At 36.5% G+C, this 25,107-nt stretch overlaps 1 protein-coding gene across 1 annotated transcript in view; it reads left to right on the plus strand.

The window, feature by feature from the left end:
- RAP1GAP2 (RAP1 GTPase activating protein 2) overlaps window positions 1-25,107 on the plus strand; it is a gene marked incomplete in the record, with an annotated part of 332,769 nt that overhangs the window by 265,058 nt on the left and 42,604 nt on the right. Inside the window, 8 exon segments of the mRNA XM_072429866.1 lie at window positions 2,832-2,867; window positions 6,964-7,002; window positions 14,640-14,672; window positions 15,476-15,685; window positions 18,387-18,490; window positions 21,018-21,096; window positions 22,331-22,384; window positions 22,641-22,724. Of these exon segments, the coding sequence (XP_072285967.1) occupies window positions 2,832-2,867; window positions 6,964-7,002; window positions 14,640-14,672; window positions 15,476-15,685; window positions 18,387-18,490; window positions 21,018-21,096; window positions 22,331-22,384; window positions 22,641-22,724 (639 nt within the window).

The following is a 25,107-nucleotide window of genomic DNA, read 5'->3' on the forward strand; positions in this document are numbered from 1 at the left end:
AACAGAATATAAAAAATTAAACTTTTTTTCAAACGAGTGCAAATTTATTATGAATGTATTTCCTTGTAAAGGTTAATGCCACGTTTTAGTACCTGACTAGTTCTATCTATCAGTACTGAGCAAATATTTATTTTCATATAGGATGTTTGACCTGAGTGTCTGTGTTGATATTCACGTTAACCTTCAGTTGGTGGAAAGAAGTAGTAAACATATGATGTGTAAGTGACAATATTTAAACCATATACTATTAACAGTCATTACAGTGCCGTTTAAAGGCACCGTTCCTGAACAGAAATTGATGTATTTACAATTTAGGTTACTTTCTTGTGCAGCCTACTGTACTGTTATCTGCCATGCGTGACAAAAAGGCGTTTGGTAGTGTTGTTCTGCTGGAATTCTAATTGGAAGTTGTTGGTTGTTTGTTTGAAAATACAATACCAATATTTTTTTTACAGCCATTCCTCAATTCAGTTCAATATACTTTGTCCTGATAAACTTCAGAAACTTTTCCCTAATCATGAATGCATTGAACTGGACACTCCATTTCTTATAAAAGCTTGGAACCTATGTATACTAGGTCTCCAGTTTGTTTTGTGATTCATTATAAAATATACTGAATGATTCATGACCATTCACAGTTTTAGTGTTTAAAATTTCTTGTATTTAATAAAGAATAGATACATGCTTGTATGCATTAAAGAAAAATATAAGGATGTAAATCTACGCCGAAAGAAAGGAAAATGGAATGCAAGATGCATTAGTACGGAGATGTGCCACTTTATAGGAGCCACTTAAGTGCAAGTTTTTCCATATTTTGCTTTTTGGTTTTTAAATGATAGAGTGAGATATTCCGTCTGTTGTAGCTCTCAGATTCATAAGATGCAGTGTTCTTTGATGAAGGTTTAGTGGTCTTCCACAACAACTTACCAGCATTAGGTTGTGCTCTTGTTGGGAAGTTTAAGTCTGGTGTCAACTGCATTCTAACTTCCATACTGTTCAGGTGATTGTTCTGCTTTTAGAAGTGAATTATCTTGGTATAGGTTTAAAAAGTTGGTTTAATATTCAGAGACCCAATACTGAGGTCATGGAATGGCCACTTGGAAGACGGATGTCTTTTCTAATAGAGAATTGGTTATTTTGGAATGGGTCCTATGAGTAAATCATTGGAACAAGTGAGTAAAGATTGTGGTGTAAGTGTAAGGGGTCAGGGAACCCTACCCTTCCTCCCCTAGCTTGATTTTTAATGCAGAAATTACTGACCTATCAAGTGTAGCTTTTTGCCTGCTCATATAAAGATATGAATGTTGGCCTAAAGTGTTTCTCAAGCAGCCTTCCTTCAGAGCTTACTACGGGTTCCTTGAGCAATAAGCAGTTTGTACCTCTCAGGTCGGTTACCTCTGACACCAATGATCTTTTTGGCTAACTGTAAGGGTGACATTCTTGCCAATGGTCAGCAATGTAAAAGGAATTATTCCCTCTGACCGCCAAGCTGTGAGCTGTGGATATAGTATTTATAGAAAGGGTTCCCTGAAGACCTGAAAATTATTTCAAGGGTTTCCCCATGTTAAAAAGCTTGGGAAACACTGATCTAAAATTTTTAGGTTTTGTGGTAATTTGTTAAGCAGGATTTGTAACATTTTACATAATTGGGGATTTACATATATATTTTTCCGTGTTAGTAGGTCAGCTTAATATTTTTTTATTATTGACCAAGGGTCAAAGTTAATTTCCAGGGATGTTTGTGCCTAGGTTTTTTATGTGAGAATGAAAACCTTTTAACAAGCTATTGTATGATTTGACACATATATGTTGGAGCTAACCTAACTCTTACACATTTTTATCTGTTTGTATTGCTGCAGCATGCATGTTAAGTGTAATGACTGATTTTAGCTTGGAATAATTTTTAAATCTATTTTTATTACTGCTGCTTTCTGCCCCCACTCTGCGGAGAAGGGGAGCAAATGTCTCTGTCCAAGTCTGATTGACTTACTGAGGGCAGGGAGTCTTTTGTCAAGCCTTATTAGAATGTTTATTCATAATCAGAGTCTGTAAACAACAAATGTAACAAGGAGGTGGAAGATAAAAATGGAGATTGTTAATACAATGTTTGCCTAGCTGGATTTCTATTTCTGTAACTTCATTTGAGAGATGTATCAGACACATCACCTGACACTGAGAAATCAACAAATAATTCAATCACATATACATTTTATGAGAAATGTCATCTGTGCCTTTCTTCCCATGTAATTGAAATGCTGTGATTTAACATCAAGCTGAATGTAGCTGTGCAGAGGTGATTTAAAAGTATCCATTTATTTATTCTTCTGTATATTGAATATGCACTGCACCAGTAAAGGGCTTTACTCTGGCTTAACACACATGAAAAGATCTTATCTTACTCATCATTTAGTTTTTTTTTATTTACTTCATGTATTTTTGCTTTATTCTAATAATGAACTTTAACCCAATGTCATTTGCCTAAAGAGCAGAATGTTTATGCAGCCTAATTAAGCTGTGTTCACTTCCATCATCCAGTTATGTGCGAAGACAATTCCTATTTATTTACCTTCCTCTGTACATGATTGTGCATTTGAAAAGAACACACGTTTTTAAAACTAATGAACTTTGTACATTTTTAGTAAATCAACCCAATGTGGGAAAATGATGATGGCCATAAATATTTTGCTCACCCATATATCTATTTTAATATTGAAAATGAATAGTAATATTTTAAATGTAGCCATCGATGCTGGTTTGTAGAAAGCAGACTATATGTGTTATATATCTCCAGCTAAACAGGTTTTCAACTTTTTTTTCTCTTTCTTTTACAGTCGGCAGAATTCTTTGAGATGCTGGAAAAAATGCAGGTAGGAGTGAGAACAACCTTGAATATAAAAATCTGTCCAGTAATTATTGATGAAATCATTATTCCAGACTAATATAAATCATCATAATCTGGCTGATAACATAAAAAAAAAATTATAAACTAATACATGCAGCTAGTAGAATTACCTGAAATATGTATTTGTAAAATAGTTTAATTTTCCATAATCACTTGCACAGAGTAAATAAAAAAAAAGTGTGATGTTTTGCACATATTGCATTGTACTGTGCTATCAACATACTTTCAGACAGCAAGGGGGATGTGGTAAAGAACATGTATACTTTTATGATTTAGGTGTGTATGGATTCCCCTTCTTCCCTGCTTTTATTGTATCCAAACACTGACCTCTTTTACTTAAAAGGTCTGCTATACCTCTGCTGCCTAAGGAAATGCTTGCATTTGATTTGCTTCCAATGCCTGTGCTGGAGGGTGCGCTCGGCATATTCCCTGCAGCGACTGTGCACAGGGGTTTTAGGAATAGTGCTCTGGGGTTGCAGCATCCCTGTTTCCCTTTAGTTGGGTTTTTCCTCTTGGCATCCCTTGCACTGAGGCTGCACAGTTGAGTGGAATTGGAGCTGTGTGCAGTTGATTAGCAGAGTGGTTCTTGAGCAATCCCATGTTATCATTGGCTGCTGGGGCTTTGCATCCTTTGTGTCCTGGGGGCAACCGAGCGCTGGGAGACGCAACCAGTCTCCCGAGGCTGAGCGGGGGCTGCTATAGGTGAAGAATGAGGCGTTAGATTGGGGGACTGGTGTCTGGGGAATACTGGTACTGACCAGGGCCTTACTGTCCCACACCGTGACTTATTCATCCTCTATAGAGATAAATACTATAGACCAATTTGGCAGGTCCATGTTTCTATCATCTGCCTTTGTGTAGATAGAGGAGGGGGAGAGTGAAGGAGTTTTTAGTATAAGTATATACCTGTTCTATATGTAGTCTAATGTAAAAGGGGAGCACAGGAAGAAATCCTGCAGTGTAAAGATCTGTGTCAGTGGGCATTTGTTCACATAAGAATGTTTTTCCTCTGAAATGGAAAAAAAAACAGCTCAAAACAGGCTGATGCAGGGGAGGCATTAAATGTGAATCAGATGAAGGTTAAATTCTGCTCTCAATGAACTCTAAATGGCTCAGTTTTTTAGTGACCTTAAATGCAAGACTGGACCTGGAAACAAGTTGATCCATTTTTACAAGGCCAAAGCCTACTGATATGGGTCCTAGGCATAATCTTTATTAATCAAAGAGTAGACTGAGTGTAAAAAAAGCTTAAAAGCTTTAAGAAGAAGTAGCCATGTCCAATAATTTTCATGTTTTTAACAATTGTTTATGCTATATGCTGCTTTTATTCCAAATGGAGCGCAAAGTCATTGGAATAATGTTGACTGATTTGTCCATTGCTACCATTTTATGGATAGCCAGTTGCATCTGGCCCCTAAATCTTGTCTTATTGGTATTTCAGCATAGAGTGCCATGTGTCAGTATTGACTGTCAGGCTCAGCATGAATTGGAAAAGAAAATGATTCTTAACCCTCTCTTCTATTAAATTGGTCCTAGCCTGGACCCTTTTCTCTTCCCAAGTTATCAACTATTAGTAGGTGTTAAATGCACCTAAAAACAGAAAATTATAATCATACTGACCTTACTCCCATCTTCAGTATCGCTGGGTGTAATGTCATCATCTGGGAAGATTACAGGTAAATGCAACAGGCAAAATCTCACTAAAAGACACTCCACCCAGTACATTGCAAAAGCGTATTCTCATAAGATTTAGGTTGTTCTGTATTTACCTGGAATCTCGCTTAAGGACAATTATGTCATATTCACCTAGATGCCTCAGATGGAAGAAGCTAAGGAAGTTATAATTCTTTTTGGTTTTCATTTGCATGTTACCAGTTCACCATGCTTTATATGTAGGTCTATAGGTTACTGTAATGAGAAAAAAGTTAGTTACAGAATAAAGTGACCTATTGGTGTTTCTATTATCTCAATATATTCTATATGTAGTTCTTCTGCAGTTGCTTGGTTCATTTTTTCCCATTAGATTGGTTAGGTGAAGTTTGCCCAAAATGGCAAAATGTCAACTAAAGGTTCAGATTTTTCCCCTAAATTTTAGGGAACCTAAAAATCTCAATTTGTTCTTCCCTAATCAGCCATGTATATAGAGTTCAGGTGAAGGTCAGACATAATGCAGAGGAAGGCAGTGCTGGGACAGCATTTCAAATACAAAATAAAAATAATCCTATTTGAGATTGATTTATGCTATTATCATTTTTTACAATCACCCTTGTGTGTTGACATCTTGTACTGATTACTGTTTACATGGAAAAGAAGTCTATTCAAAATGCTTAATGAGCTGCAATACCTGTTATGTTTATACTCTGCTATATACATGAAGTGCTTGTCATTTATTGGTATGATCTCTGGTTTATTATTCACGCATCTGCTGCTATAAATTACTGGAAGGCCCTGTGTTTTGTTCATCATGTGTCTTGCTGAGAAATAACAGTTCTTTAATTGGATTTTTGACAGCACTTTAAGCCAGGTGCATACATTGTGGTTTCGTTTTCTTGTAAGAAACTATTATAATATGCCACATGTTGGAACAATCTCCAGTCTCCCTGGAGACACAAAAAGCACTAAACTATATATGCGTAAACTGTTTTTAAGGATTTAGACAGTACTAAGCTGGTTATTAGACAATGCTGGCACTTACCGTACTTAAAAGTGCTAATATATCTGAAAATAAATTATATTAAACTATACAACTTGATCTGAGCTCAATATTCCATAATATATAGTAGACTCTCCACTATCTGGCTCGCGACTATCGATCCTCCATACCGTCCGGCCTAGTTAAAAAAAAAATTCTCTGTAATAAAATGCCAGGGTGTTGCAGGCGTGCGTCTGCTGCGATCCTCCTGCATGGCACAAGTTGAGATGTGTGTGGCGCGGATTTCCTCCTCCCTACTCCCTACTCTTCACTTCTCTGGTTGTGTGTCGGATGTCCGTGGGTGTGGGGTTGTGGAGTGCTGGCCTGTGGATACATTGTGGAAGTGAATACTGTATTAGAACTCCGGCCTATCCGACGTTTTTGTTATCTGGCCTGGCCTTCTGCCACATTAGGCCGGATAGTCCAGAGTCTACTGTACTATACTCCCATAATAAAAAACAATCCAACTATAGCCTATGCCTCATTTCTTTTTGGCCTCCAGTACCGTTCTTCAAAGGACAGCAAAGTAAACTTTCAGTGACAATAAAAACAAATGATAAAATATCATTGACATGTTTACCCTCACCACTTCCCTACCCATAGATTATTGGTGGACCAGAGCACAGTTAGTCCTAATCCACCTGGTACCAACCTTTCTCAAACTGTGCCGACAGCTCTGGTTTATAATATAAAAGTAATCTGGGCAGTTTTTTTTTACTAAAAATAAAAAAAAAAACAGTTGTACAAACTTTGCACAACATAAATATGTGCAACTGCTATATTTGTATTCTACAGGTTCTCTGCTTTCAAAATATATATAATGTGTGGGATTGTTTTATACCTAAAATGTGGGTTTTACCATGTGAGTTAAAAGTGGAATAAATGCTTTGGCAGGGAAGTGGTAAACCCTAACTAAATTACACTAGGGGTATATTTATAACAGAAATAGATATCACCATCTTGGAAATATTTCTGGCTGAGGAAATGTTCACTCAATTCTAGGTCTATCACTAGGACAAGAAGTGATTAGAAATCTTTCTATAAAGTGGACCAAGACAAACACAGAAACCTAACAAAAGCTTTAACCACCTCACACCTGAAATGGAAAAAAAGTTTTGTCCAGAAACAGACCAGGCTCCAGTCCTAAAGCAGATTTCAACTTGTTGGGTCCTCCATGGGTTCTTTCCATAATGTCTTACCCTAAAATGTGCTTCCCTCCAGCGTTGCGAATTCTGTAGCCTTCCTATTCCCTCCATTGCTGGCACTTCTATTTCACAGTGATAACTGAATAAATAGACCTGACACAATAGAATAGAATAGAAGACATTTTTTGTAACATTTTGCTTGTTTTCCTTTCCTCATAACACAGGCTCCAAAGTTGGAAGAACAGAGAAGCCATAAAGTTAAGGTAAGTGTTAAATTTCTATGAGTAGAAAGATAACTATAACACTGAATTTGTTTGTAATGGGAAACTAAAGGGTATTTTCAATGTGTATGATAGGGCTTGTCACACTGGACACATGCTTGCTCAAAAACTGGTGCAGAAATAATATTTACGGGATGAGCAATCTAATGTGAAGTGAATCTGGAGTGATACATACCAGTCTTCATACATTTGATAAAGTAAGAGCAGTATTACAATAAATGAAGTACTGCTACACCGATATACACATAGTCAAAAGATTCAGGTGCTCAAAACTTTTTAGGAGACTAAAATAAAACTCCTTATTGGCAAGAAACACACTAATACATTCCACCATCTTTAAGGTTGGCCCACTAAAATGTTGATTTTTTTGCCAGTGAATGAGTTATAATTTACTGTCTGTACTTCCATGGAAGACGTGAAGACCTTAAAGTGCCACAACTTTTTCTTATTGTGTATCTTTTGTGTACAGAGTTAAGCTGCGTACACACATGCAACAATTATGGAAACGAACGACTAACAACCGTTCGTCCGATAATCGTTAACAAAAAAGTGCACAACGGTGCGGATGAACGAGGGTTGTCGCTGGAAACGAACAACTGTCCCGGCGGATCTGATTGGGGACATTGGGGACGATCGTTCGCAATCCAATGTGTGTATGGTCGTTCAGTGATCGTGGATTGTTCCGCAGTACACTTTCTCGTTTACATTTCACTTTCTGCATCGTTCAAACGATCGTATCTAGCGTGTGTACATTATTCATGAATTATTTTTGAACGATCGTATTGTTACAACAATATGTACAGAATTGTGCACAATACGATCATTCAAAGTAGTCATGTTTAATCGTTAGTTGTTAGTTTTCTAACGACAATTATTGCACGTGTGTACCTAGCTTATTATAGATAGATTTTTGTTTTAGGTTTTTTTTACATTTCCTTGCACATAATTTGGTATTGGAAAATTAATTTTCACCCTATTCACTAAGCTAAGTGAAAAATCTTTGGTAGGGTATTATGTTACTCAGCCTAAATGAAATCCATTGTTTTATTTTTTGATAAAAACTATAAAATCTCTTTTATTTCAGCTTGCATAAGTCCACCGCTTTATGTTACTGCATACATCTGCTGTGTGCTATTGTTTTGTTTCTTGCACCTCTCCATTGCAGACCTTGGTCCATTTTTTCTGTCCTGAAGTTTGATTCTGTTTTCTTCCTCTACAAAATATGCAGCTTGTAAAACTTCTCAGCGTATCTTGTTTCCCAGTACAGCCATTGACAAAAGAATAAACTTTAGAGACTTATTTGTGCCTCTCTTTGCTGGAGGCACATTCATATTAAAATCTTTGTAAAACCAAAATTTGCTTTTTAGCACTTGGTAACACAGTTCCTAAATATTCCCCCCTGAACAATAGTTCTGTTCTTTTTAATAGTGAATGGTGAATGCTGTGTTCATAGTGTCCTCAGGGTAGTAACAAAGCAGACGTACTGTGCTTCTTTCTCAAACACATTACCAAGCACACCCAGCATGAAGGCAATAAATCCTTATCTTCATTATAGCCAGTACAGCAGGCAGTTATATCTCAGTTCATCACACTTATCTTACTGCTGCCTGAAACCTAGGCAGACACTGCAGATGATTATGGCGGAGACAAACTGCACTGTCTATTTAAAGACTTCAGATGTGAATTATGTAAAATATAGCGTGGAGCTGCCCTTAACACTATTTTAAAAACTGAGAATACATATTTAAAAAAATGGGTATTCACATCAGCTGGTATTAGAATAAGACTGTTTTTTTTGCTGATCTATATTATTTTTATAAAACATATTTTTTTTGCATTAAAATATCATAAATCACAAACAAGCATCATGTGACCCATGCACGATAACACTCAAGAGCGAGAGGGTCTGGATTTTGAGCCAATCAGTTTCTGCTGTGTTGCACACTGCTGTTAGATTTTCATCTTGAACATGCTTATAGATAGGGAAACCAACGGGATAAACTCACCAGTGTCCAATTATAAACTTAGGAAGGGCTGTTGTTGTTTTGGTAACAGATTTACCCGTTTTCCTGTTTTAGTTAAAAAAAAAAACACCTTGTCCCCATGAACAAAATGTTTGCAGAAAGTCAACAATGAAGTATGTTTCCATCAAATCTCTATGTGCCTGGATTATTGGTACCATTGTAAACTCTTCGTGGCAGGGTCCTCTCCTCCTCCTGTGTCACTGTCTGTAGCTATCTGTCATTTGAAACCCCTATTTAGTGGACAGCGCTGCGTAATATGTTGGTGCTATATAAGTACTATTTTTAAATATAATAATAATAATTTTAACATAAAATTAAGTAACCAGCAAGGATGTAGGGCATGCACAGTTTTTTTTTACTGAATTAACATAATGCTAGCCAGCTAATGGCCGCTCCTCTGCTATCCTTAGCACCCAGAGCTCTCATTTAATCAGTGATTATGTGCTTGCCGCTACAGATTGCAGGATTAAAGGGGGTGGATTGGCTGTCAGCTAACCCTTCTGCAGACCCTTTGTAAATTCCCTCCTAGTTAGGTATATGTGTATTTGAAATATGGATATTTAAAGTTTATATTCCCAACCCAAAGCATCTATAGGCTTTTTTATGTTTACCAGCCAAATCATAACTCCCTTCCTGGAAAAGCCTGTTTGCAGAGCTCAATGGTGTAAGTTTTTACACACACAGCTGAATAATTTAGAGGAGTGACCCATTCCATCCTACTTTCCACAAAGCACCTAATAGTACATTATAAGGTACTGATAAATTAATACCTGTGAGGTGAAAAATTCTGTAGATGTTTGCTTTCAGCAGGTAAGCAATAAAGCTGCGGTAAAAGGCATGTTACCGGGGGTAACATAGTTTTTATGTTTTAGAGGTCCATGATACATTGAGCCAAGGACTGGAGAAGATAAACTATCATGGGAGAACCTGGGTGATCCACCAAGACTGAAATAGATCTGGTCCAGGATTGAAAACATTTGCCAGCTAATAGCAAATGATTTTGAAAAAATCCATTTCAGGTTTGCTGAATTCTCCAGGGTCTCTCATGATACTCTAGCTTCTCCACTCACGGAGAGGTTTAATAAATCTGGCCCATTGTGTTATGTTATATCAGGGGTCATTTTGCTGTACTTTCCTTTACAACCACAACCCCAGAATTTTGTTTTTTTATACTTACCTCCACATACAGATCAGCCTTCCTCTCGCTGCACCCGCGGACATCTGGCCCAGTTCCAGGGAGCAGGGACAACAACAACCAACATTAGTGGCCAAACAGTGTACTGCAGTCCCTGTATTGAATATGCGATCTGAAATGAATGCTGTGTAAACGGATTATCGAAGGCCGGATTTTCGATTGTCAACCTGTGTAGCAATATTCTGCTGGAATAGGCAATGTAGGGTAAAACTATGCCGATAATAATAATGAGATATAGGTTTCCAGCCAAACAGTTACTTTCAAAGTCAACCTAAACGAGTTTCTATGGTTTTGTTTCACCATCTGGCCTAATAAAACTCAAGTTTGATTTTTACAGTTTGTTGTCTGCATTCATAATACATGCAGGACTGGGCACAGTGGAATTCTGTGTTTTCACTGTAATGTTCTCATCATTGATGCACGGTAAAAGAGATGACAAAGAGGCGCGTCTATGCGAGGCACAGCGGAACAACGGCTGGGTTAGTTTGGGAGAAGGGAGAACATATTTTCATAGAGCTTGCAAATAGGCTTTGTTTAGCATCATGCACTCACATCATGCCTTATCTTCTGCTCCATATGCTGTTTACTGCTGCTCAGGAAAAAAACAATATTCTTTAAACAGAAGTGTTTTAAGGAAAATGATGATAAAAAATAGAATATATGGTGTTTTTCTTTAGAGTGATGTTATGATACAATGCTGCACTTTGTATTATAACATAGTAGGTAAAGTTGAAAGCCCCACTATTTAAAGGCCCAAGCAAATCTTTCTCTCCCTGCCACTTTAAATATACTAACTATAATTTACCCCCTGAAATCCCCCTTTGTCATCTATTTGTATATATATTAGCATTGTGCTAATCATCAGTGACTTATTGTGCAAAACCAAGAACATTTAAGCTTTGACATCATCATCAAAACATGCATTGATGTACACTTTGGGACAGTATTGGTTTGAAATGCATAATGTAATGAGTATACCTGGTAAACATTAGAAACAAATACAAACTCAATGAAGACTGCTTGTGAGTGACTGATTTCCGGATAAGCAGTGAAAGAAAGTTCAAACTACATGAAGAATGCAGCCCTTGTGGGAACTATGTCCAAGATCCTACATCTAGACTTCCACTCCACCTACCTTCTAGACTAGTGTTTCTCGACCAGGCTTCCATGGAGCCCTATGTTTCCCCTAGAATTTGCTAGGGGTTCCTTGAGAAGTGAGCAATTTGAGCTTTTCAAGTCAGTTTAAGTGACACCAATCGTCTTTTTGACTTTCTACCTTGTGGCCAACAATGTAAGAGACATTCTTGCCACGGAGAATCATGCTAATATATTGTGACCTGTGGATTTTTCAAGGGATCAGGAAGGGATTTTCTAGATCACTGTGCGACAGATGCATTTACCTAAAATTAATACTGCAATTATGTATCATCTCACTCTTAAAATCTAGAGTCACTCCTCACAGATTTATAAGCTTCTCTAAAATCAGAAATAGTGAAACAGATGGCCAAACAAAAGTATGAAAGTAAATAAGCAAGCTAAAGAAGCATAGTGGCTTGTGATTGTACCCATACATAATCATGAATGTAAGTAAAGTTACTATGCCTGACAACACATTTGTTTAGTCAACAGATGTAAAGTTTCAGCACATACCTGATCAAAAATTGTATGTACAGGAAAATAAACTGTAACTCTTTTTTAAACTGTAACTGTTTTTTATGTCCCCTTGGTATGTGCTTGTCATACCCTCCCCTATTTTCTTTCTCAGTTATGGGTTATGTCCCTAGTTTCCCGCTTGGTTATATGGTTTGGCACTTGTGGATAACAAGAACAGCCTGGAGCTGCCGAGAGAAAGAAGGTGGGCAAAAGGCAGCCATAACCTGTGAGCTCTAGGACACAAAGAGGTGGAATAAAACAGAGGCTGGACTAAGTTGTCACCCTTCAAGTCCAAGTCCAGTCCAAGTCAAGTTTCATGTCAGCAAGAAGTCTTCCAAGTTGAGTCCCAAGTCAGTCATTTAATTTATCCCCATTTGTCCCCATATAGAAACAGAGCTCTGATCCTGTTCTTGAGCACAGGATTGCATTCTAAGTCCACAGATTTCTCTGCTGACAGCTGTAGGGGGAAGGGAGGAAGGCAGTGAGGCTTCTGTTTCAAAGTATTTCTCCCCCCCCTCCTTTCAGTTGTCAGAGGAAAAAACTTAGAATGCACGAAAGGTGAGGTGGAAGGCGGTGTTACAGAAGACTTACTGCCTTCCATCCTTCTCCCTTCAGCTGTCAGCAGAGAAAGCAAGTCACGAGTCCAGGTGCAAGTCATGCAACTTGAGTTCCAACCTCTGGAATAAAAGGAAGTTTTTGATAGGTCAAAGGGAGAAGTTAGAAGATAGGCTGGACGTTTGAAAATTAGGATGTTAAGGTAGGGTTAAAAGGGGAAGAAGGAGAAAATAAAAGGAAGTTTTAGGAAGGCAAGGAAGTGAACTTTCCTTCCACCCACCCTATTTTAAAGTTGAGGGTTTGAGGTTGGGTAGCCGTTGGGGTCCTCGGAGGACATCTTTAAATGTGTATGGCAGAAGGGAGAACCATCAGAGTTGTGGGATCTCCAAAACGTTATAGTTAGTTGGGACTACCTTTGAGGTTGTTTTTAAGGAGTGGCTACGTGTGTACTCATTCTCTAGCTGGTGGGCTTTGTGGCTGAGAACAAAAAGTGATGGTTTGGGTAGATCCTTCCAGTGGTATAGTGTGGGGAGCAGTCTCACCGAGGGCTCGCAACTGGAAAGGAGTAACAGTTTTAGAAAAGAGTTAAAGGTTTAAAGTTTAAGAAAGTGTAATTGGTATTGTTAATCAGAGTTATGTATTGTTATTGTTGTGTTGTTACGGGTATTACCTAAATGTTTGGTAAAATGTTTAAAGTGAAGTTGTGCCAATAAAGCCCATTTTTTATGGGCATTTTCTCACAAGGAATGAGTAAGTGTCATGGTGTGATGGGAAAATGGAGGTGGAGGGTGGAGTGAGAAAGGGGGTTTGGTAAGTATGGGGCGAACATCCTAGCTATCTGGGTCAAGTCTTTATCCTCAATGTATTGAACTTTCTTTAACCATCATAATACTCTGCTTTCAGGATATGAACAATTCAAAGGTTTTTTTTTCTGTTTCTTATTCTATAGGATTTGACTATAATATATTCAATATGACTTGTTGTTACCAGGTGTTATGTTACCCCTTTCTTGTCTCCCTTAATAAAAACTTATTGAACAAAACAAATTGTATGTACATGCTTATAGATATTTTACTTAACTATACACCACTGTATAGCTGTGAAGGTAGGTAGGCCAAATGATATTACCTACCAATATAAAGAGAACATGTTCATAGTGTAATTGTTTGTTTGTACAGTTGCTAGATTTTACTAATGAGCAAGGCCAACAGTTGTCCTTTAAATACAATGTTTAAAGAAAGATGCCTGTATTTAAATTTTAAACTGTAAATCAAAATATAATAAGTATTAAGAAATACTATTAAAATCATCTGTCACCTCTGCAGTTTCATATGCATTAATTTTATATAGACTTTAAAATTATCTGGCATTTTGGGTAATTAATGCCTCTTTCCAGTGCTGCCTATTTCCATTGCAGCTGGCTTTTTTCTTATATAAGAATAAAAAGACACCACTGACAAGATTCTCAGATGAGCATCAAGCCAAGAATTTTGGTAGAAAGACACAGCAATATTAAATCGTCATTTTGAGCTGATAAAGCATATCACAAAATGTCATAACTCACATCAACACTGATTGCTGAATGTGGTATTTCAAAAGTGACAGGACAGTTTACACTTTTTTTCAGCTGTAGCCCTCATGTCTTATTTAAATTATAAGGTTGTCACAGAAATATATCTATACAAAGTAATAGGATCTGCACTACTGAAAAGCAAACACTATACTAGATTGGCTGTTTTCAGGAACCAAGGTCATGGCAGCTGAAAGCATGCTGTAAACCACAGTCAGTTTCTCTGAAAATCACTGTGATAAGTATAATTACATTATATTGATGTACTGGTTTTTATGCCGTGTGGGCCTCATAACACAAATAAGGGCTTTCTTTAGACAAGAACAGTCTTTATTGATGGTTAAGCAATGTCCGTGAGAGAAATGCGGTCTTTACAGCACCCAGACCTTGTAATAGAGGAAGAGTGCTTGACATGGCAACTACGAATGGCACTCCAAAATACAAGATTCTTGCATTAATGAATACAGATTGCTCTATTCTGTTTCACGAGTTTCCTGATTTCTGCCAATCCACATAGCCATGACTCTTAGCATGAAAAAAGATGTAATTTAGAAGGAATATAATATAGTGTAATTTTCACTATTTAATTTTCTGTGATATAACTTCCCTTTTCTTATTTTAGGAAGATTATATACCTTATCCCAGCATTGAGGAGGTAAGCTTTTAGGATTACTCTGTATTATTAAATAAGTGTAACAGGCTGTTGGTATTTTAGCACAACATATTGCAAATATTACAAATATGTAAAGCAACTTAGAATATTTCCATGTCTGAGAAAGGAATTCCCCTGCTTCAAAACAGGGAGCAAAAGGAAATTTTCCAAACAGGATGCAGACATAAAAAAACACTAAAACATTTTAAACTTTATCTAAAACTAAAGAAATTGTTTTAAAAAAAATCATACACCTAAAATGCCCCCAACTGGTGTCTCATGAGCCACTTTGATGTTGACTTTAATAGACCCATAGCATTTGTTTAGTGATTGTATGTCTTTGAGCAAAACTCAAACGTTTTTTGGATATACTGTAGCTGAATTTTATAACTTAAAGTAATCATTAGAACCCTAGCGTAGCCCACTGGGAAAATAAAATGGTATATGCCTTAGGTTATAGGTTTTGCCTCACCACATAATTCCAGGCTACTGAATTCATTGCACACCCCTTTACAAAAACATTTACTAATTTATTATACTGTTTCGTGTTGTTTTTCCATTATTTCTTTTTCTTCAATGCATGCAGTTCTGCAATGCATGCAGAAAACATTTAAATACTTTGATAATGAAAAACTGTAATTACACTCTAAATCAGACATAGTTAGTATACCATAAAAGGTTAAAGACTGCCCTGTGTGATTTACATGGTAAATTTCTTCATTCTAAGGACAGTTTTTATAACTGGCTTTATTTGTAGTTTACATAAATTGGTTATTACATTAAAATCCATTTCTTCTGTTTTACAGATTTTAGAAAAGGATACTACATACCCTCTGGTTATTCTTCCTCAGTTTGGGGGATATTGGATAGAAGATCCAGAAAATATAAGCACTCCAACATCGTCTGATAGTAGTATTTGTGATGAGGAAGAAGAGCCTATGAGCCCAAGCACCTATGGATACAAACTAGAATACAAGGGTTCTGCTCGGGCCTACAGAAAACACTTCTTGGGAAAGGTTTGTTGGTCTGTTATTGTAAATTGCATTTCTTTTATGTGATTTCTGTGAGGGGTCTTGTTTACCGAGATCATTGTAATAGTTGCTAGTCACATTCAACTGAACTTTTTTTTGTAATGCTGAAGACGTTTCACAACTCTCCAAGATGCTTTAGCAGTTCTACCTGTGTAGAAAACAGTATAGACAAATGAGGGATCTCATGACAATGAGAGACTTACTTTCCAGGACAATCAGGGGCATATTTTGGACAGAGAGGATAACTGGTTTGCAAGAGGCATGAAAGAGGCCGTCTATGCTAAATTAGAACTACCATCTCGGAACAGGGAAAAGGAAAAGCCATAGATTGTACATTTAGAAGAACGTGGTGCTTAAACTGCCTGTAATGTGCATATCAGCAGATATTAAGGTGAAGGAAAATCTCCCCATGACAGTCTCAGAAAGCAATGAAGACACAACTTCTGATTCTCCCACTGTAGCCAAAATTTAAGAAAACGGAAAAAAAACAGTAATAGGAGAAGGATAAAATAGTGTGTCTATGGATGTTCTATGTATAAACATTTATTAAAAAACGTTTATGTAGATGCCATAGTCCACTAAAATAATTTATATCTGAGGAACAATATTGCCACATTGGAGAATACCCTAAAATCTCAATAATTCTTATTGCTTTAGGGAAGCATTCCCTAAAAAAAGCAATAGCTGATCTTAAATTGTCAAATGTTTATTTGTCTATATGAATGCAGGTATGCTGCAGTTTTATTTTTGTAAACCATTTTCCATTTATAGCTCTTGGAGGAAATAAGCCTATTTCTGTAAATAAACGTAAGGTTTATTTATTCACAACATTTTCAACACAGCTATTTTACATGCTTATATTGCATTGTAAATTCATTTAAAATGTAAAAATAAACATATGCAATGTCCTAAATATTCTTTTATACAACATATACTAAACACATTGGTTATGCTTATTGTCTAGATTCTTTAAAACTCCTTGAAAACAACAACATTATTGGACCATTAGTCAAAAATATAGATCTTTGGTTTTAATGCTTTGTGTATTCCTGGGGAAAGGGTGGCGACTGGTACTTGTAAAACATGTGTTCTTTAGATTGTATTGATGTATCAGTGGCACACAGCCAACCAGGCTATTGCCAATGAAGAAATAGAGTTTTTGGAGCCAAGGGTCCACTTATTTTTTCTTTTTACATTTAACATTTTATGAAGGAAATTATGGGTATACAATACACTTTATACAAATACAATGGAACAAATAGTGATCAATTCTGAACATTGCAAATCATCCCAGGAGTACACTTTCAGAAAGTATTGTATGAACAACCTCCAAAAACATATCAACAACATCACACAGAGCAGTCTGACATATGTTAAAGGACATATAGTACAATAACCCAAACCCCCAAAGAACTCAGACTTTTCTGTTATTTAGAGGAAGAGAAAAAGTGAATGAAGATAAAGAAAGAGATTGATGGAGTCCACAAAGCCTAAAAAAAAACAGTAATAGTATATGGTCTCAGGGCCAAAAGCCTAACTAACCAATATCACCCAGATGGTCATGGTAACAGGTAAGATCGTGGGACAAAGTGTAAGGTATTACTCCAGTTTACTCCCACATTCCAATAACATGCAGTTCAGTTAATTGTATTTCCTGAAAATTGACCTTAAACTGTATTTTTAACATATGAATACGTAGGGAGATTAGATTGTGAGCTCCTTGAGTTGAGGGACAGCTAGTGACATGACTATGAACCTTGTGAAGTGCTGCGTATATAAATATCAGTTAAAAATAGTAAAGTCTTTTCAGTCCCTGGCTGAGTGGAGGTGAGATTCTCCATTCTTTGTAGGTCATAAATCCTACCAAACCTTGTCTGAAGCCACATTTAGCAGACTCATCAACAAGGATCTCAGATAGGCTTAGCCCTATTTATTTATTTTAACGTTTAAAAAAAAAAAGAATTTGTTTTTCAAAGTTTGCACTAATACTCTCAAAAACTGACATGGATGATAGAAAATATCTAAAAACTAAAACACCTTAAACTAATTGATTAAAGTAAACATTTACAATAATGAAATTTAGGTTCTCTATTAGGGTCAATGCATTTAGAGTGAACATTTCATGAAAATCAATTTTCTGACCCTATACACCAACTGATAAGATTTAAAAGAAGCTGTGGATTTTATTGAGTCATGTGCATCTATAGTGTTGTTATGCAGGTATGGACATCATGATGCACAAGATTTATGTGAATTCTGAAAAAAGCAACATCTTTGCCTACCTTATATTACCATGTGCCTCAATGCCAACTCTGATCAACCATAGAGATACATGGGATGCAGATCATTGACTTCTGTGAATGGATAATATATTACTCATTAGTTTATTACATCTTTTCAGGACCTTGGCAGCATATCTGTTCCTGTGAAACTCTTAATTGCCAGCTGAAGCATTCTCATTAGACTTAAGTATATGGAATTGGCTCTGTGGTGGGCAGGATGTCTCTCTGAGTTTGGCAGAATTCAAGGATTTCTCTATAGTGCATTACCAAATTCAAAGGCATGCTGCATACACACAAATTAGTCTGAGAGTTATCAAATGTGTTTGGTCACTTTCATAAAAATGGAAGGTTTACTTAACTCTGGAAGACTTGAATCACTTATCCTGTGTGTCTTTTCTTCTCAGGACCATTTAAATTTTTATTGCACTGGAAGCAGCCTAGGAAACTTGATCCTTTCTATAAAATGTGAAGAAGCCGACAGCATAGAATATTTAAGAATTATACTCAGGTATGTAATTTACAGTGGATTAATATTTATTTCATGACATTGAAATAATAATTTAGATTAAAAAGAAAATACTCCGGGACTTGTAGTAATTCATAGCAGTCACTCAAAAAAAAAATCACTCTTATTGTTACTTTAAGTTTATAAAGACTCTAATTTTATGGTTACAATGGATTACAGCACAATGGCCTTCAAAATCTCAGCGTAGAAACGAACAACATAGAAACTCATTCTGCATGTGACTGAATGTTGGATAGAAACACTGGTTGACTTTCTTAAATGGATCCTTCTACATTGCTTACAGTGGTCAGATAATCCTTTTTCATTCCTCTGGTGTACTTTGGGGGAATTGTTACTGTTATCGTTACTCTCACGAGGTGCTTACTGGCTTCCAGCAGGGATAAACCTTTTCATCCAGCCGAAAAAACAGGATATGATTAGGTAGTCCCAACTGGCTTATCCACAAAGTCTTTTGTGCAAACACATTGGTTACTGTCATTTAACACTTTTATAAAAAAAATACCTTTATTCATGTCTATTTTCCTTAGGGGGGTCCACTAGGGATAGCAAAGGGGGGAGATGAAGTAGAATGTTTAACTTACAACAATGCTATGTTGTCAAAATTAAATAAAAATGTCTCCATTGAAGACAAGAAAAGTTTTGTTTTTGCTTGTGCTGGCCTCTTAATGCCTCTATATCAAATAGTAAACTGTAAAATTTAAAAATCCCCATCACACCATGTAAGAGTGTGCTGAATTGCCTTATTGGCCTATCATTTTTGGAAAATATATAAAACCCTGGTACTTTCACTTTCACAATTCTTCCAATGAACACATTTTATAAAAACAGACTTGTATCTGAGCCTTGTGCTGTGTTACTCACTGATTAATACAATAAGTTTTGAATCCAAGTGATACCAATTGTTGGCTAACTTTGTAAGCATGCCAGACTTCATTAGATATTGGGTTTCTTCCTTGGGCATTAAAATGAACATTCTGAAAATGCTTTTTAAAACTATATATACTATTTACAAAGAGGATAACAAAGAGAAACAATAAAATATGATTTTTTCTAAGTAAAAGTGCTGCTCTGAAGATCTCTGGGCCCGAAATGTCCTGGAAAGAATAGGTGGGCCAGGCACTCCATCCCTTTTCCGCGCCAGAAATTGAGGATAGCTCTGAAGCACCTGGCTGATAATAAAAAAAGAACAGGTGTTTGAGGGAGGGGGAAGATGGAGCCAGGCCAGGTGGTTCTGGTGGACCAGCTGTGTGTAGCCTGTATGCTGTGGGTGCCCAGGAGGTCTCCCGAAGTTTAAGCCTGTGGGGTCAATAGCTCTGGAGAGTGTCAGAGAGCAAACCCTGGAGACTGCTTTAGGTTGATGTTTTATTGTGCATAAAAGTGGGGCAGAGCACCCACAAATTGAAACTAAAGTCTGAATTGCCTCTCTGCAATGAGTGCGTTTGATGCTTATCCCTCACAATACATACAGCGTCTATATAAATTTTTCAGAACCATTTTCACAATTGTAGAAAGCCTAAGGAAGCAAACATTACTTACCACTTAAACCCTTAGTATTAAAAGTTGCCAGCAGGTAGAAGCAGACTTTTAGAAGATTAGAAAATCCTTGTCTGTTGAAAAATTTGTTTACCCATCTCCTTTCTTTGAAAAAATCTGTACATTGACTGAAGCACATTTACACTACAGTGTACAATCCTGGCTCACTGGAGCCCAATGTCAAGGTAATGTAACTCCAATGCACAAGGGTTTGCATCATCATTGCCCATCCAATGTGTAAAGAAGATGCAGAAGCAAAAGAAAGGGCAAAAGAAGTTGGCAGGGATGACAACGGAGGTTTGCATATTTCCAAACTGACTATAGCTATACAATTGGCCATGATATGTTTAGGTTGCTCGTTAATTCAACCCCTACTGTGTGCAGATTGCAATAACACACACAAAATATGTTAATTGAATTCACTTTTAGAGTGTTTGTATTATGACTGCTTTAATAGTTTTAGCACCTTTGCCTGTCAAACCATCTAATTGTTTTGAAACTAGCAGTACAATTTCTGTGCATATGTTGTAAGCATAAATCTGCATTATAATCAAATGAATTCTTAAAATAACCCTGTCAATCACTAAAGTATTTAGTAATATTTCATCACAGCTGAGCTCTGCAGTAGTGTCTGAAGCACTAAGCCTGTCCATGCTCTATTGCTGTCATTTCCAATAATCCTTGCATGATGAAAACAAATATTCATCTCTTTCTGAACTTCTTTTCAAGCCATCTTGCCTAGTAAATACTTGAATGTTAGTGGCTTCTTCTAATCTTTTCATCATCATCAGACACTTAATCAAGATTAATTGTCCAAATGTTATAGGAGCCTATAAAATACTGTGGTCTGGTTTTAATATATAAGAATGCTTGCTTCAGTTGGGCGCTGCTGTCCTAGTTTTTAGTATTTTAGGATACTGAAATATTTGTAATCGTTATTCAGATATACATTTCTTTTTCATTGGCTTTTTACAAGGTCAAAAGCAAAAACTCTACATGAACGGATTCCACTGTCTGGATTTAGTAAACTTCCCAGCATCCCTCAGATAGCAAAGGTGGGTTACGAATTTCTTCCAGTACTTACAGCATGCTATATCAGTTGTTTAGCACTTTTTCGTATGTTCAAGGATATGAGTACCTTGGTTTCAAGGGCATTTCAAGCCAAAGAAATGTTTTTCTATGCTTTTTTTATTTTTTTTTTTCATGGGTAAAAAATAGAACTATTTGATTTTTACTGTTATCCTGGGCTGTGTTAAAGGGATTTACCCTCATTTTGTGTTCTGCTTAGAAGGTTTTAACCATATAATAGGTGAAGAAAATATGCAAAAATCTGGTATGGGTCTTATTTCTCTACCATAGCAGAACTAAGCTGAAAAATAAAAAATCACACTTAACTTTAATTTCACAGATCCCTTGATGATGCTGGATCTTTCCTCAATCCGGTCCTGGTATTCTCCTTCATCCTGGTGCGGAGGAAGCTCCAGGCGTTGCCATCTTCAGCCTTTTACTTCCTTTTTCTGGCTAAGCCACCCGATCTTGCACTGCGCAGGTGCAAGATTGGGTAACATGGCCTGCTCTAAAAGGGAATAAAGAGAGCTGATCTCACTGCGCATGCATGAGAGCGATATCTCTTCCCTCTCAGTGAAAGAAAGTGCCCCTGGGAGCAGGCAAGAGCCCCCCAGGATGCGTGACATAGGTATCCTGGGAGGCTCTGCACACCCATTCAGTCTTGATCGCTGCAAAAAAAAAAATTATTTTTACCTTAGGGTTGTCTACTCTCTTATGTAAAGTAAAACTTCAAGAAAACATGCAGTATTTTTTAAGGTAAGGTTAGGATCATTTTAATAAATTTGTGCATATGTTTTTTTCCAAAAGTACTTTTATATTATGTTGAATGTTTGTTGATGCCAAAAGATTTAGGATTCAATATGTATTCAAGAATTGAATGCCTACAGGAACACTAAAAGCTCAGGATTTATTTAGGATTAGTTGATTAAATGCAGCTTCTAACTTTAATACTAAGCACAGTAAGGGTCATTTCAGATCTGCGGTAAGCCACAGCATTTTACCTCTGCCTTAACCATGGTCCTAGACTCTCTTATCCAAATGAATGGGAAGGAATAATTTTTTGCACATGGCTGTGGCAGAGCACGATATTGTGACGCAGGTAGCAGTGACACGCTCCTCTCTATCACAGCAGCACTCTTTAATGTTTGTCAATCGTTTTTCAAAGGCAACCCATTGTTGGTAAAAATATTATTTGTAATACTATTCTTTTCTGTTATTCAGGCCTTATGTGACGATGCCACTGGGCTCAAATTCAACCCAGTTCTTTATCCAAAGGTAATAAAATGATGCAAACAAAAACACATTTTACTTTATGGCGAGATTGCATGTGAACAGATTCTGATGATTATATTAAAACAATTGTATAAAATGTTTGTTCCATTACAGTCCTGGCCAATTATAATATTAAGGGGCAGAAACAAATCACTTTTGTGGTATGTTTAAATTTTAAAATAACAGAAGTTAGCAGAAATAAAGGCAAAGTGTATATTCTTACTACTATACTTTATGCTTCTTCTTTTACATTTCTCAGGCATCCCATTTGATTGTTGCCTATGATGAACATGAAATCAACAATACTTTCAAGTTTGGTGTTATATATCAAAAACTTAGGCAAGTAAGTACAATGTTATCAAGTTTCAATCTACTTTGGATGTGATTTTTGTTATTACACCCATTACAGTATTTTGCAGAATGCTCTGAGCTTTACCATGTCCATCAAAAAAACTAAGGGGCATATTATTAAAACTGTAGATGTAATGTTCAATAAATAATCATTACAGGTTAATAATCTTGGTGCATGGGTTTTAAATCACAGGAAACAGGAAACAATTAATGTTTGGAGAATGTCACATTCACTACGTTATGAATACATTGAACATTACCTGGTGAAGAATCTTCTTTGTTTATGTGTTTCAATGGCAGTAACTGATTCTTCACCAGGGAATGGTATGGTTAATTAGATTTTCTGCCTTATAAATGGACCCCTAAGTGTTTCACCAGGTTAAATAAAACCAAATCAATGCAGCCACTGCAAATAAGCACTAGAAAACTAAAACCATATTTTGTTGTCACACTGTCCAAGGTGCTGAACGACACTGGGTAAAAGGACAATATAAGCATTGTAAACATTGTGAAATTGTATTAGTTGAATAGTTGCCATGGAGAATAACTTTTTCACTGTTCAGTAATGGTAATAGTATAGTTTGCTTCAGCTAATAGAGACCTACAGTAGTTGTAGAACTTGTTTTAACATCCATTTTAGCTGTTATCTAATCCTAACATATGGCTTTTCTCTATGCAGCTAGAATAGTCCTAACCACATATTAATAATTTCATTACTGATTGGCATGCCTTCTTCTATACTGTGTATCTGTGAAGAAGTAGCCATCTTGGTAGAAGGATGACTTACTCATGTCAGAGCTGCAACCCTCACCTCCCTATTGATGAGGGAGGGATTAATAAAGGACAGAACCAAAGAGTAAATGAAGCAAAAGTTAGATTTTTCATGGTAGCTTTAGCACAGATAACATTTCTAGACAGTCTCTAAAGGATATAAACTCTTTTATAACAAATAAATATTTTATATTTAACATTTATATATAGATAGATATAAACATATTAACATATAAACATATAAACATAAAATATAAACATTTTAAGGCCCAATAATTTGTTTTTTTTTAATGGTAACTCCACCCTTAGATTTATTTGGGTTGGTCTCCATCTATTAAAAGCAGGACTCTAAAATGCATCTCTAGCATCACCTAGTACAATGCATATTGCAGCCTAATTATAACAAGACTCTAAATAAAAAGTAGTTAGTAAAAGATATAGGTCTAGCCGTGATTAAATATCAAGGAAAATTTGGAAAAACTGTATTTTCACAAGGCTGGATCAGGTGAAAACAGCTCCCCCATATTCATTTTGTTAAGCAAGCATTTGGTTTGCATGGTAAAGTCTTTATTTCTTTAGCAAATCCACCCTCAGATCATCATACAGCATTGGGATACCCATAAGAAGGCTGGTATAAGGTGGGGACATCACTTTTCTTAATACATCTGCAGGCTACTATATTATATGGAACAGTTATTATAATTTTAATTTTTCAAACTGGTGTACAAATACACCAAACTGGAAAACACAGCACAAAGGATATTCAGGTTGAAGTACACTGATTGTTTGGTGCATTTTCTATTGTTACACTAATATTTTGAATTTAGTGTTTTTCCAGTGTTCCTGAGTTGCAATGAGATTATTTCTTTTGTCAAAACATTAGCCTATGAAGCCATGTGTATAATAGCAATGCTGTAATTAGAGAAAGGAATCAGAACATGAAAGGCAGAGAGGAACGAATCCACTAATTTGTCACAGAAAATTCTGGCAAGCATCTTAATTATCATCCCATATTTTGTACCTTTCTGCAGTGCCAGCGCTGTATAGCTGCAAAATGTTATGGTGTTGGAATATGATACACAGGGCCAGCAGTAACAGAAGGGATCTGCATCCAAATTCTGAAAATCACTATGCAATTATATTTAAATTTAATTATTTTTAATTTTTACTATGTATAAATATATATATGCATTTGGTTTCTAAGTCAGGTATATTACCTCGAGTTCATGTGAGAGAGTGTTACCATCTGGGTGCAACATGGACTTCATCCATAACATGCCTTTGCACCTTCAGAGGCCATGTGTCAGTATTTTCATCCCAAGCCTACTACAGTCAAATAAGTTAATTATTGCATTTTATTTGGCTGCTTTGCTCATAGTCTTTGCACTTTGCACTGCCCAATATTTCACCCTGGTGGTTTGGGCTAAAGCCAATTGATTTTTACATTTTTGAAGGACTCTAGTTGTAAGACCTCCTTGGGATAACTCTTGGCTCTTCTTCCACCCTCTTTGGATTTTCACTCCTGCTACGGCAGGGTATTCCTGCTCTTCTTGTGCAGGAACTGTCTCATGTGAATGTCTCATCCATTAGATACTAGGAAAAGG

This window comes from Pyxicephalus adspersus, chromosome 1 (assembly GCF_032062135.1).
Source record: "Pyxicephalus adspersus chromosome 1, UCB_Pads_2.0, whole genome shotgun sequence".
In the NCBI taxonomy this organism is placed as follows: Eukaryota; Metazoa; Chordata; class Amphibia; order Anura; family Pyxicephalidae; genus Pyxicephalus; species Pyxicephalus adspersus.